This window comes from Brassica rapa, unplaced genomic scaffold (assembly GCF_000309985.2).
Source record: "Brassica rapa cultivar Chiifu-401-42 unplaced genomic scaffold, CAAS_Brap_v3.01 Scaffold0299, whole genome shotgun sequence".
Classification (NCBI taxonomy): Eukaryota; Viridiplantae; Streptophyta; class Magnoliopsida; order Brassicales; family Brassicaceae; genus Brassica; species Brassica rapa.
The window spans coordinates 79,121-91,890 of record NW_022610242.1 but is presented as its reverse complement, the minus strand read 5'-3'; the positions used below and the strand labels follow the sequence as shown (position 1 = coordinate 91,890).

The 12,770-nt window shown below is 49.2% G+C and overlaps 2 protein-coding genes across 2 annotated transcripts; both read left to right on the top strand.

Moving 5' to 3' along the window:
- The first annotated feature begins 788 nt into the window (after positions 1-788).
- On the top strand, positions 789-4,851 carry LOC117130006. Its single transcript, XM_033283179.1, has 3 exons — positions 789-927; positions 985-2,423; positions 2,498-4,851. The coding sequence occupies exons 1-3, from the start codon at positions 789-791 to the stop codon at positions 4,787-4,789; spliced, it is 3,870 nt and encodes a 1,289-aa protein (XP_033139070.1). The 3' UTR covers positions 4,790-4,851.
- Positions 4,852-9,013: 4,162 nt separating this feature from the next.
- On the top strand, positions 9,014-9,772 carry LOC117130005 (DNA-binding protein HEXBP-like). Its single transcript, XM_033283178.1, has 2 exons — positions 9,014-9,413; positions 9,579-9,772. Exons 1-2 carry the CDS (start codon positions 9,014-9,016, stop codon positions 9,770-9,772), a joined length of 594 nt encoding a protein of 197 aa, XP_033139069.1.
- The last annotated feature ends 2,998 nt before the right edge of the window (positions 9,773-12,770 follow it).

The window sequence follows — 12,770 nt, the reverse complement described above, 5'->3', positions numbered from 1 at the left end:
CAGCCCACATCGGCCAAAATCTCCCAAAATGTCCACGGGAAGGGTCAGCGTGCGGAGTCCAAGGACCAACTTGCTGATATGTGTAATGATGGACAGCCACGGATGTCCTGTGTGTGCTGACGGACACACACGAACAGCCATGGACGTCCTGTGTGTGCTAATGGCACACACAGACGTCCTGTGTGTGCTTACGGACACCCATGGACGTTCCGTGTGTACTGAATAGACAGGCCACGTGGGCCAAAATCACCCGAACAGTGCACGGGAAGGGCCAGCGTGCTTATATGTACTGATGGACAGCCACGGTCGTCCTGTGTGTGCTGACGGACAGCCACAGACATCCTGTGTGTGCTGAGGGACACCCACGGACGTCCTGTGTGTACTGAACAGACAGCCCACGTGGGCCCAAATCACCCGAAATGTCCACGGGAAGGGTCAGCGTGCGGAGTCCAAGGACCAACGTGCTGATATGTGTACTGATGGACAGCCACGGACGTCATGTGTGTGCTGACGGACACACACGGACAGCCACGGACGTCCTGTGTGTTCTGGCGGACATCCACGGACGTCCTGTGTGTATTGAACAGACAGCCCACGTGGGCCAAAATCACCCGAAATGTCCACGGGAAGGGTCAGCATGCGGAGTCCAAGGACCAGCGTGCTGATATGTGTACTGATGGACAGCCACGAACGTCCTATGTGTGTTGACGGACACACACAGACAGCCACGGACGTCTTGTGTGTGCTGAGGGCACACACGGACGTCCTGTGTGTGCTGACGGACACCCATGGACGTCCTGTGTGTATGCGGGTCCAAGTTGGGCTTTGGAGCCAGGATCGGGTCTTACAAGTTGAATCAGAGCAGAGTTGGTTCTAGGATTGTTATGGGGTTATGGGAAATCACCACACATCCGGCTGAGTCTCATGGTAAGGTCTGGTTGATTGCGTAGTTAGCCTAAGGGATTGCGTGTTTCCTTATATGAGTTGATGATGGGGTTAACCCGACCGTGTTGTTGCCAATCCAAACGGATGGGACAAATGTGGAGATCGGGCCTCCTGTTGTTCAGGTGAATCCGACTGAGGTTCGTGTGGACGGATCAGGACGTCAGCTGGAACCGGAGCTGGAACCAGTTGATGGAGCTGGACGACAACAAGAAAGGGGGTTTGAGGAGCAAGGAGAGTCCTCGCAGACTGGTCGCCAGGACGATAAGGTAGGTGGAACAGCTGGTCAAGTGAATCAGACTGCTGAACCGTCTATGAAGGAGGTGCTAGAAGCCATGAAGGCTATGGGGACTCAGATCTTGGCCTTGACCCAGGCATTCACGCCTGTAAGGACAGCCATTCCTTTGGGGAATGACCGGACGGGTCCGATTGCGGCAGCTCAGGCAGCTGGTCGAGGATCTCAGCAGCAGTTGGAGGAAGTGGCTGAGGTGATTGAAATCGATCCCCCAGCTAGGACAGCTAAGAGGATGGATTATCTGAAGCTGCTTGAGCACATATCCAAGCTGGGGACTAAACACTTTGCTGGAAGTGTTGATCCATTAGAGGCTGACGAGTGGAGGAGCAGGCTAGTCTGTAATTTCAGCTTAACTCGATGCCCAGATGACTACAAGAAGGACATTGCAGTTCACTTCTTGGAAGGTGATGCTCACAACTGGTGGTTGGCTCTAGACAAGCGTACCAGTGGCAGCATTGAACGCTTCTCCAACTTTGAGGTGGAGTTCAACCACAAGTACTGCCCAGCTGAGGCATGGGATCGTCTAGAGGCTAAGTTCTTGGACCTGGTTCAGGGATGCAGGACAGTAAGAGAGTATGAAGAAGAATTCAACCGTCTCTGGCGTTATGTGGGTAAGGAGTTAGAGGACGAGTCAGTACAGGTTCATCGGTTCATAAGAGGCGTAAGGGTTGAGCTCCAAACCTACTGCTCAGTTCGCACCTTTCACACTGTGTCTGAACTGGTTGAAAGGATGGCTATGTTTGAGACTAACTTGGCCGAGGAGGCTAAGCTGAAAATCCGGAGTCACACGGCTCCTAGTGGTGGTAGCAATGACCGCAAGAGGAAGAGGGAACAGGCTGACGAAGGTAAGCCTTCAAGTGGTAGGCCTGAGTGTCCCAAGTGCGGCAGACATCATGGTGGTGAATGCTGGAGAGCAATGGGAGCCTGTCTCCGATGTGGCAAGATGGATCACTCAGCTCGTGACTGTCCTAGACAGGAGCAAGGGGCTAGTGGTGATACATGGACATGCCATTACTGTGGAAAGAAGGGACATCTCCGAAAGGATTGTCCTAAGCTGTCATCCGGGCCAAGCAAGAGCCGAGGAGAGGTTAGCAGCCGGATCCGAACCGCGGACAGACTTCAGCACCGCGCGTCTATGAGTTGTCCAAGGATGAGGACAGGACCGGGCCATTCCAAGCGATCACTGGTAATTGTGTGATCTTCACCTTTTCAATTCAATAGAATTGCATGGTACGAAACTTAGAATGGTTAGATACTTAGATTGGGTCATATGTAGGGACCCTAAGTATTGGTGGTGTGGAAACACACATACTTTTTGATACTGGTGCTACACATAGCTTTGTGAGCCCAGGGATGCTCGGAACGGGGTTGTTCCAGTTGGGAACGGGGGATTGTCCTGGGGTAGTGAACACGGCCGGTTGGCAAGTTATGAGTTCACTAGGAGTGATTCGGGACATCCCAGTGGTGATCCCAGACAGGGTCATGCCTGTGGATCTTGTGGTGATATTAGGTATTGACTGGCTTGGAAAGAACCGGGCCACTCTTGACTATCACCGGGGGCGAGTGCAGTATGAGGGTGGGAGTGGATCTCCGGTCAGGTTCCAAGGTATACGTCCGATCTCTGGATGCTTGGTGGTGTCAGCAATCCATGTTGAAAAGATGCTGAGGAAGGGTTGTGAAGCTTATCTAGCCACAATCGCCACTAAGGAGGTCGTCGTGGGTGGTGACCCGGAGGGAATACCGCTGGTCCGAGAGTTCCACGATGTGTTTAGGTCACTACAGGGCATTCCCCCTGATAGGTCGGACCCATTCATAATAGAACTGGAACCAGGGACGGCCCCGTTATCCAAAAGTCCCTACAGAATGGCTCATGCCGAGATGGCCGAGCTTAAGAAGCAACTGGAGGAGTTGCTGGATAAGGGTTTTATAAGACCTAGTGTGTCACCTTGGGGAGCACCGGTTCTTTTTGTCAAAAAGAAAGATGGTAGCTTCAGGTTGTGCATTGACTATCGAGGGTTGAACCGGGTTACCGTGAAGAACAAATACCCATTGCCTCGGATAGATGAGTTATTGGATCAGCTCAAGGGTGCAAAGTGGTTCTCTAAGATCGATTTGGCTTCATGGTATCATCAGATCCCTATTGAACCAAATGATGTTAGAAGGACAGCATTCCGAACAAGGTACGGTCACTACGAATTTGTGGTCATGCCATTCGGACTAACCAATTCACCAGCAGCCTTTATGAAGATGATGAATGGTATCTTTCGAGATTTCTTGGATGAATTTGCAATCATCTTCATAGATGACATATTAGTAAATTCCAAGAGCAAGGAAGACCATGAAAGGCATTTAAGGGCTGTGCTAGGACGGTTGAGGGAACAACAGCTCTTTGCCAAGTTGAGCAAGTGCAGTTTTTGGAAAAAGAGTTTTGGGTTCCTTGGACACATCGTGTCCGATCAAGGAGTCTCGATTGAACAAGAGAAGATCAAGGCCATACAGGAATGGCCACGACCTAAGAGTGTCACGGAGGTCAGGAGTTTCCTAGGGCTGGCCGGTTACTACAGGAACTATGTCAAAGGGTTTGCCAGCTTGGCCCAACCGATGAAACAGCTAACTGGAAAAGATGTGAGATTTGTATGGTCTGAAGGATGTGAGAAGTGTTTCTCTGCCTTGAAGAATATGTTGACGAATGCACCCGTTCTAGTGCTACCAGAGGTTGACCAACCTTATGTGGTATACACAGACGCATCCATCGCCGGATTTGGATGTGTATTGACCCAACACAGAAAGGTCATTGACTATGCCTCTAGGCAATTGAGGAAGCACGAGGGTAACTACCCAACCCACGACCTGGAGATGGCCGCAGTGGTGTTTGCCCTCAAGATATGGCGGTCATACTTGTATGGTGCCAAGGTTCAGATTTTAACCGACCACAAAAGCCTCAAGTATATATTCACTCAACCTGAGTTGAATTTGAGACAAAGAAGATGGATGGTGTTTGTGGCCGACTGTGATCTTGACATAGCATACCATCCAGGTAAAGCAAACCTGGTGGCCGATGCATTGAGCCGCAGAAGAGCTGAAGTATCGGCTGAGAAAGAGGCGGACATGTTGGAAGGGATGGTCAGATCGTTGCACCTAAATACCTTGGTTAGCGAGGACGAACCTTTGGGTTTGGAAGCAGTGAACCAGGCCGATCTTCTGACCAGGATTAGACAAGCTCAGGTCTTGGACGAGGACCTTCAAGGGGTTGCTCGGAACGAGAAGACGGAGTATCAGACGGCTCAAGATGGAACGATCTTGGTCCATGGAAGGATTAGCGTCCCTAACGTGCGGGGACTTAAGGAAGAGATTATGATTCAGTATCATAAGTCTAAGATCTCTGTGCATCCCGGACTGAACAAGATGTATAAAGACATCAAGAGGTATTACCATTGGGTTCGCATGAAGACTGATGTGGCCGAGTGGGTGGCTAAGTGTCCTACTTGCCAACTCGTCAAGGCTGAGCATCAAGTACCTAGTGGGATACTTCAGAACTTACTTATTCCATAATGGAAGTGGGATCACATAACCATGGACTTCGTGTCCGGATTTCCCACGACCAGGAACAGGAAGGATTCAGTTTGGGTAGTGGTGGATCGTTTGACCAAATCAGCTCATTTCATACCAATCAAGAAGACTGATGGTATGGAGCCTTTGGTGCAGATCTACATGGATGAAATAGTACGCCTGCATGGAGTGCCGGCCAGTATTGTTTCCGACAGAGACCCACGGTTCTGTTCTTACTTCTGGAAGTCTTTCCAAAAGGCCTTAGGAACCAGGGTGAACATGAGTACAGCTTATCATCCGCAGACAGATGGTCAGTCAGAAAGAACCATCCAGACGATGGAGGATATGTTGGGAGCATGTGTTTTGGACTGGAGTAACTCCTGGGAAAAACATTTGCCGTTGGTGGAGTTTTCTTACAACAAAAGCTTCCACACGAGCATTGGGATGTCGCCTTATGAAGCCTTGTATGGACGACCTTGCAGGACACCGTTATGCTGGACCCAAGTGGTGGAGCGCAGCATGATAGGACCTGAGATAGTGGAAGAGACCACAGAGAAGATTAAGTTCATAAGGGACAAGATGAAAGAAGCACAAGATCGCCACAAGTCCTATGCAGACAGAAGGAGGAAACATGTGGAGTTTGAGGTGAATGACATGGTTTATCTCAAAATGATCACTTTCAGAGATCGGAAAAGGGTGTCTGGCCGAAGGAAGCTAGATCCGAGGTACTTGGGTCCTTTCCGGATTATAGAACGAGTTGGAGCGGTGGCTTACAAGCTGAACCTACCAACAGAAATGGAAGCATTTCACAATGTGTTCCATGTGTCTCAGTTAAGGAAATGTCTTTCAGATTAGGACATTATCATTCCAGAGATTCCATCCGATCTAGGCACAAACCACACCTTAGAAACAAGGCCGGTTCGGGTTGTAGACAGAATGGAGAAAGCACTGAGACGTAAGACCATAGAGATGGTCAAGGTGATTTGGGATTGCAGTGGACAAGAGCAAGTCACTTGGGAGACCGAGGCAAGAATGAAGGCTGAATTTCCGGAATGGTATCAACAGTTCTCCATGGAAGGTCTAGGGTCGGATTCGAGGACGAATCCATATCAAGGGAGACTTGTCATGTCCCTGATTCTAGATAGTGCCTTCGGGCACAGCCATGGTGCAAGGAGATGCACCAGTCAGGTCACACGACCCAAAGACAAGCGTATCATGGCTGTACAAGGATGGTTAAGTGCATCAGTAGGCTGAGACTTAACCAGAACCTGATAAGACAAGGGGAACGGAGCTGGACGAGTTCTAAGGCAGCTCGGCCAAGCTGGGAAGTAGCTCTACCAGCTGGATCAAGTCCTGGACAGCTCATTTCAGCTCACACTAGCTTAGGTCAGCTCCAATAGCTAGACTACTAGCTCACCCAGCTGGAGCAGCTAGCAATCAGCTCACCTCAGCTCAGTGAAGTGTTAGAGTCTTGGCCATGTGGCCGGGTCACGGGTCATACCAGGCCGTGAGGGAGGCTTGAGGGGCCAAGGAGAGTCCGATGGGTTTGAGGATTGGACAAAGGATCCAGGAAGGATGGGCAAGTATGGTGGGCTCAGGTTCGAACAGCCCAACAGGGAAAAGGGGCAGTTATGCCGAAAAGGTGGGAATGGCACAAATGGTACCCATTCGGCCATCAGGTGGTGCCTGTTCGGCCAGGCAGTTATTGGCCTGTCTCTTCCTATATATACAGACCCTAGGGACCGATATTTGCCACAATTTTCCTAAGGAAAAGCTCTGCCCAAATCGTGAGAGAAAGAAAGAGAGAAAGAAGAAGAAGTGATCGGCCAAAGCCTTGGCCGAGTGTATTGGTGACTGATTCAATCCGAGGGTTGGTCTGAGGAAGTTGAGATTGGCTGATGATGAGTAACAGAGGCATGGAGAGGGGCTTGAGCACTCCTGAACGCACGCCCAAGGTGAGTAGGATGGACTAAACCTTCCTGCCATGGCCGCGGTGGAATTCCGTGTGGGTTGTGGCCGGAATGGTGAAGCCAGACCTATCTCTTTTCATTATCCTTCTATTCCATCTCTGTTTCATCTCTATTCTGTATGGGGCTGATGATTCGAAGTCAGAGGGATGATATCAAGGCCTTGACCGGTCCAGGAACCTAGTCCTTGACCTGTCCAGGAACCTAGTCCTTGGATGTTGGCCGGTTTGGCTGATCAGGGTCGAGATCTATATGATCGAGGCCGGTTCTATAAGATCTGATTGTGGATTCTTCTTAGTGGGGATTTATCATGAATTATCATGGGTTCGAACTAATTTTATCAGATGAATTTAGAGGTGGTCAGTTTGGCCGGTTTGGCTGGTTATGGCCGAAATCTAGGAGGCCGGGACCGATTCTGGTGGTTCTGACTCGACCATTCTCTTAGTTAGGATTTATCTTGAATTATCATGAAAGATTAATTTTTGGGAATTTATTTGAGGAGGTCAGATTTGGGATTAAGATATGGCCGGTTCAGATTGATTGAGACAATGGGTGAGGTCTCTCTTGATTGGTCTGGCCGTGTGTTAACTGGGTGCTGGGAAAGCTAGGTGATGTTCTGGGTATGTCCGTGTGCCTTGTGGGTTGAATGGTTAGTTAGGGAACATAGAATAAGTGAACCGAACCATGCAATGCTAGATATGATTGTTTAGGATATCGGATTGTACTTACACATATGTTTTGGGTTGTGTGATGGTTTCAGGATCAGACCAGGACCGTGGCAAGGCCAAGGCGCCATGAAGACCTTAGCCGTGGAAGGATGTGTGGGATTTGGGATAGTACTATTAGTATGAACTTATGATTATCCTATTGTGCAACTGAACCTATGTATTGAATCACATGTTTGTTATTTATAAAGATACAATTTCTTCTTATCTGTTTAGTCTTAGGAATAAGTTGCTTGAACCTCATCTGACTGAACAAGACTTAAGAATTATTGAACTTTAAAACTTGACAAAACTTACACTTGGAGTTAAGTAAGGTCGCGGGTCCAAGTTGGGCTTAGGAGCCAGGATCGGGTCTTACAAGTTGGTATCAGAGCGGAGTTTGCTCTAGGATTGTTATTGGCTTATGGGAAACCGCCACACATCCGGCTGGGTCTCATGGTAAGGTCTGGTTGATTGCTAAGTTAGCCTAAGGGATTGCGTGTTTCCTTATATGAGTTGATGATGGGGCTAACCCGACCGTGTTGTTGCCAATCCAAACGGATGGGACAAATGTGGAGATCGGGCCTCCTGTTGTTCAGGTGAATCCGACTGAGGTTCGTGTGGACGGATCAGGACGTCAGCTGGAACCAGAGCTGGAACCAGTTGATGGAGCTGGACGACAACAAGAAAGGGGGTTTGAGGAGCAAGGAGAGTCCTCGCAGACTGGTCGCCAGGACGATCAGGTAGGCGGAACAGCTGGTCAAGTGAATCAGACTGCTGAACCGTCTATGCAGGAGGTGCTAGAAGCCATGAAGGATATGGGGACTCAGATCTTGGCCTTGACCCAGGCATTCACGCCTGTAAGGACAGCCATCCCTTTGGGGAATGACCGGACGGGTCCGATTGCGGCAGCTCAGGCAGCTGGTCGAGGAGCTCAGCAGCGGTTGGAGGAAGTGGCTGAAGTGATTGAAATCGATCCCCCAGCTAGGACAGCTAAGAGGATGGATTATCTGAAGCTGCTTGAGCACATATCCAAGATGGGCACTAAACACTTTGCTGGAAGTGTTGACCCATTAGAGGCTGACGAGTGGAAGAGCAGGCTAGTCCGTAATTCCAGCTCAACTCGATGCCCAGATGACTACAAGAAGGACATTGCAGTTCACTTCTTGGAAGGTGATGCTCACAACTGGTGGTTGGCTCTAGAAAAGCGTACCAGTGGCAGCATTGAACGCTTCTCCGACTTTGAGGTGGAGTTCAACCACAAGTACTTCCCAGCTGAGGCGTGGGATCGTCTAGAGGCTAAGTTCTTGTACCTGGTTCAGGGACTCAGGACAGTAAGGGAGTATGAAGAGGAATTCAACCGTCTCTGGCGTTATGTGGGTAAGGAGTTAGAGGACGAGTCAGTACAGGTTCGTCGGTTCATTAGAGGCGTAAGGGTTGAGCTCCGAACCTACTGCTCAGTTCGCACCTTTCACACTGTGTCTGAACTGGTTAAAAGGATGGCTATGTTGGAGACTAACTTGGCCTAGGAGGCTAAGCTGAAAACCCGAAGTCACATGGCTCCTAATGGTGGTAGCAATGACCGCAAGAGGAAGAGGGACCAGGCAGAGGAAGGTAAACCTTCAAGTGGTAGGCCTGAGTGTCCCAAGTGCGGCAGACATCATGGTGGTGAATGCTGGAGAGCAATGGGAGCCTGTCTCCGATGTGGCAAGATGGATCACTCAGCTCGTGACTGTCCTAGACAGGAGCAAGGGGCTAGTGGTGATACATGGACATGCCACTACTGTGGAAAGAAGGGACATCTCCTAAAGGATTGTCCTAAGCTGTCATCCGGGCCAAGCAAGAGCCGAGGAGAGGTTAGCAGGCTGGATCTGAACCGCGGACAGACTTCAGCACCGCACATCTATGAGTTGTCCAAGGATGAGGACAGGACCAGGCCATTCCAAGCGATCACTGGTAATTGTCTGATCTTCATCTTTTCAATTCAATATAATTGCATGGTACAGAACTTAGAATGGTTAGATACTTAGATTGGGTCATATGTAGGGACCCTAAATATTGGTGGTGTGTAAACACACATACTTTTTGATACTGGTGCTACACATAGCTTTGTGAGCCCAGGGATGCTCGGAAAGGGGTTGTTCCAGTTGGGAACGGGGGATTGTCCTGAGGTAGTGAACGCGGCCGATGGGCAAGTTATGAGGTCACTAGGAGTGATTCAGGACATCCCAGTGGTGATTCAAGACAGGGTCATGCCTGTGGATCTTGTGGTAGTCCACCTAAAGAATCACGAGGTGATATTAGGTATGGACTAGCTTGGAAAGAACCGGGCCACTCTTGACTGTCACCGGGGACGAGTGCAGTTTGAGGGTGGGTGTGGATCTCCGGTCAGGTTCCAAGGTATACATCCGATCTCTGGATGCTTGGTGGTGTCAGCAATCCATGTTGAAAAGATGCTGAGGAAGGGTTGTGAAGGTTATCTAGCCACAATCGCCAATAAGGAGGTCGTAGGGGGTGGTGACCCGGAGGGAATACCGCTGGTCCGAGAGTTCCACGATTTGTTTAGGTCACTACAGGGCATTCCCCCTGATAGGTTTGACACATTCATAATAGAACTGGAACCAGGGACGGCCCCGTTATCCAAAAGTCCCTACAGAATGGCTCCTGCCGAGATGGCCGAGCTTAAAAAGCAACTGGAGGAGTTGCTGGATAAGGGTTTTATAAGACCTAGTGTGTCACCTTGGGGAGCACCGGTTCTTTTTGTCAAAACGAAAGATGGTAGCTTCAGGTTGTGCATTGACTATCGAGGGTTGAACTGGGTTACCGTGAAGAACAAATACCCATTGCCTCGGATAGATGAGTTATTGGATCAGCTCAAGGGTGCAAAGTGGTTCTCTAAGATTGATTTGGCTTCAGGGTATCATCAGATCCCTATTGAACCAAATGATGTTAGAAAGACAGCATTCCGAACAAGGTACGGTCACTACGAATTTGTGGTCATGCCATTCGGACTAACCAATGCACCAGCAGCCTTTATGAAGATGATGAATGGTATCTTCCGAGATTTCTTGGATGAATTTGTAATCATCTTCATAGATGACATACTAGTAAATTCCAAGAGCAAGGAAGACCATGAAAGGCATTTAAGGGCTGTGCTAGGAGGGTTGAGGGAACAACAGCTCTTTGCCAAGTTGAGCAAGTGCAGTTTTTGGCAAAGGAGTGTTGGGTTCCTTGGACACATCGTGTCCGATCAAGGAGTCTTGGTTTATCCAGAGAAGATCAAGGCCATACAGGAATAGCCACGACCTAAGAGTGTCACGGAAGTCAGGAGTTTCCTAGGGCTGGCCGGTTACTACAGGAAGTATGTCAAAGGGTTTGCCAGCTTGGCCCAACCGATGACACAACTAACTGGAAAAGATGTGAGATTGGTATGGTCTGAAGGATGTGAGAATTGTTTCTCTGCCTTGAAGAATATGTTGACGAATGCACCCGTTCTAGTGCTACCAGAGGTTGACCAACCTTATGTGGTATACACAGACGCATCCATCACCGGATTAGGATATGTATTGACCCAACACGGAAAGGTCATTGCCTATGCCTCTAGGAAATTGAGGAAGAACGAGGGTAACTACCCAACCCACGACCTGGAGATGGCCGCAGTGGTGTTTGCCCTCAAGATATGGCAGTCATACTTGTATGGTGCCAAGGTTCAGATTTTAACCGACCACAAAAGCCTCAAGTATATATTCACTCAACCTGAGTTGAATTTGAGACAAAGAAGATGGATGGAGTTTGTGCCCGACTATGATCTTGACATAGAATACCATCCAGGTAAAGCAAACCTTGTGGCCGATGCATTGAGCCGCAGAAGAGCTGAAGTATCGGCTGAGAAAGAGGCGGACATGTTGGAAGGGATGGTCAGGTCGTTGCACCTAAATACCTTGGTCAGCGAGGACGAACCTTTGGGTTTGGAAGCAGTGAACCAGGCCGATCTTCTGACCAGGATTAGACAAGTTCAGGTCTTGGACGAGGACCTTCAAGGGGTTGCTCGGAACGAGAAGACGGAGTACCAGACGAATCAAGATGGAACAATCTTGGTCCATGGAAGGATTAGCGTCCCTAACATGCGGGGACTTAAGGAAGAGATTATGAGTCAGTCTCATAAGTCTAAGTTCTCCGTGCATCCCGGACTGAAGAAGATGTATAAAGACATCAAGAGGTATTACCATTGGGTTCGCATGAAGACTGATGTGGCCGAGTGGGTGGTCAAGTGTCTTACTTGCCAACTCGTCAAGGCTGAGCATCAAGTACCTAGTGGGATACTTCAGAAGTTACCTATTCCAGAATGGAAGTGGGATCACATAACCATGGACTTCGTGTCTGGATTTCCCACGACCAGGAACCGGAAGGATTCAGTTTGGTTAGTGGTGGATCGTTTGACCAAATCAGCTCATTTCATACCAATCAAGAAGACTGATGGTGTGGAGCCTTTGGTGCAGATCTACATGGATGAAATAGTACGCCTGCATGGAGTGCCGGCCAATATTGTTTCCGACAGAGACCCACGGTTCACTTCTTACTTCTGGAAGGTTTCCCAAAAGGCCTTAGGAACCAGGGTGAACATGAGTACAGCTTATCATCCGCGGACAGATGGTCTGTAACACCCCCGAACCGTCCTAAGCATAGGTCGACCCACCGGCCAACAATCAAACAAGAACATGACCGACGGACGACCCACACCAAGGGTTGGAGATGAATGAGCCAACCGGCAAGCCAACAATCAAACAAGAACATGACTGACCGTCCAACCCAACACCATGGTTCGGAAGCACTACATGACGAGCTAGGGACGATCCGGTCCGAGTCACAGATTTATTCCGCAACCTAGACTAGTTCATCCACTAACACGTCCCGCTAAATCAAGGCTTAAGGCTTTGCAACCTGTACCATGAGTTAACGGTTCCGTTAGATCGAGGCCTAAGGCTTTTCAACCCGTACTACGACCTAACGTTGTGTTAGACCGGACTAGTCAAATATCAAAGTACTCATGAAGCACATATAAAACCATTACTTTATTGATTCGAGAAATATCCATACATTGATATAATTCGAGACCGGTCCCGGCCTAATGCCAAATCGAGTCAACTAAACACAAATCCACAATACCGTTTACAAAAGGCATGAAAATATACACCGGCGGTCCTAACGTCCAGCACCAAGCTATCCGATCATCCTTATCTAAAGCGACCTGCAAAAAGGACAACGGAGTTGGATGAGTAACCTAATGTTACTCAGTGAGCTGGCGGCCTCTAC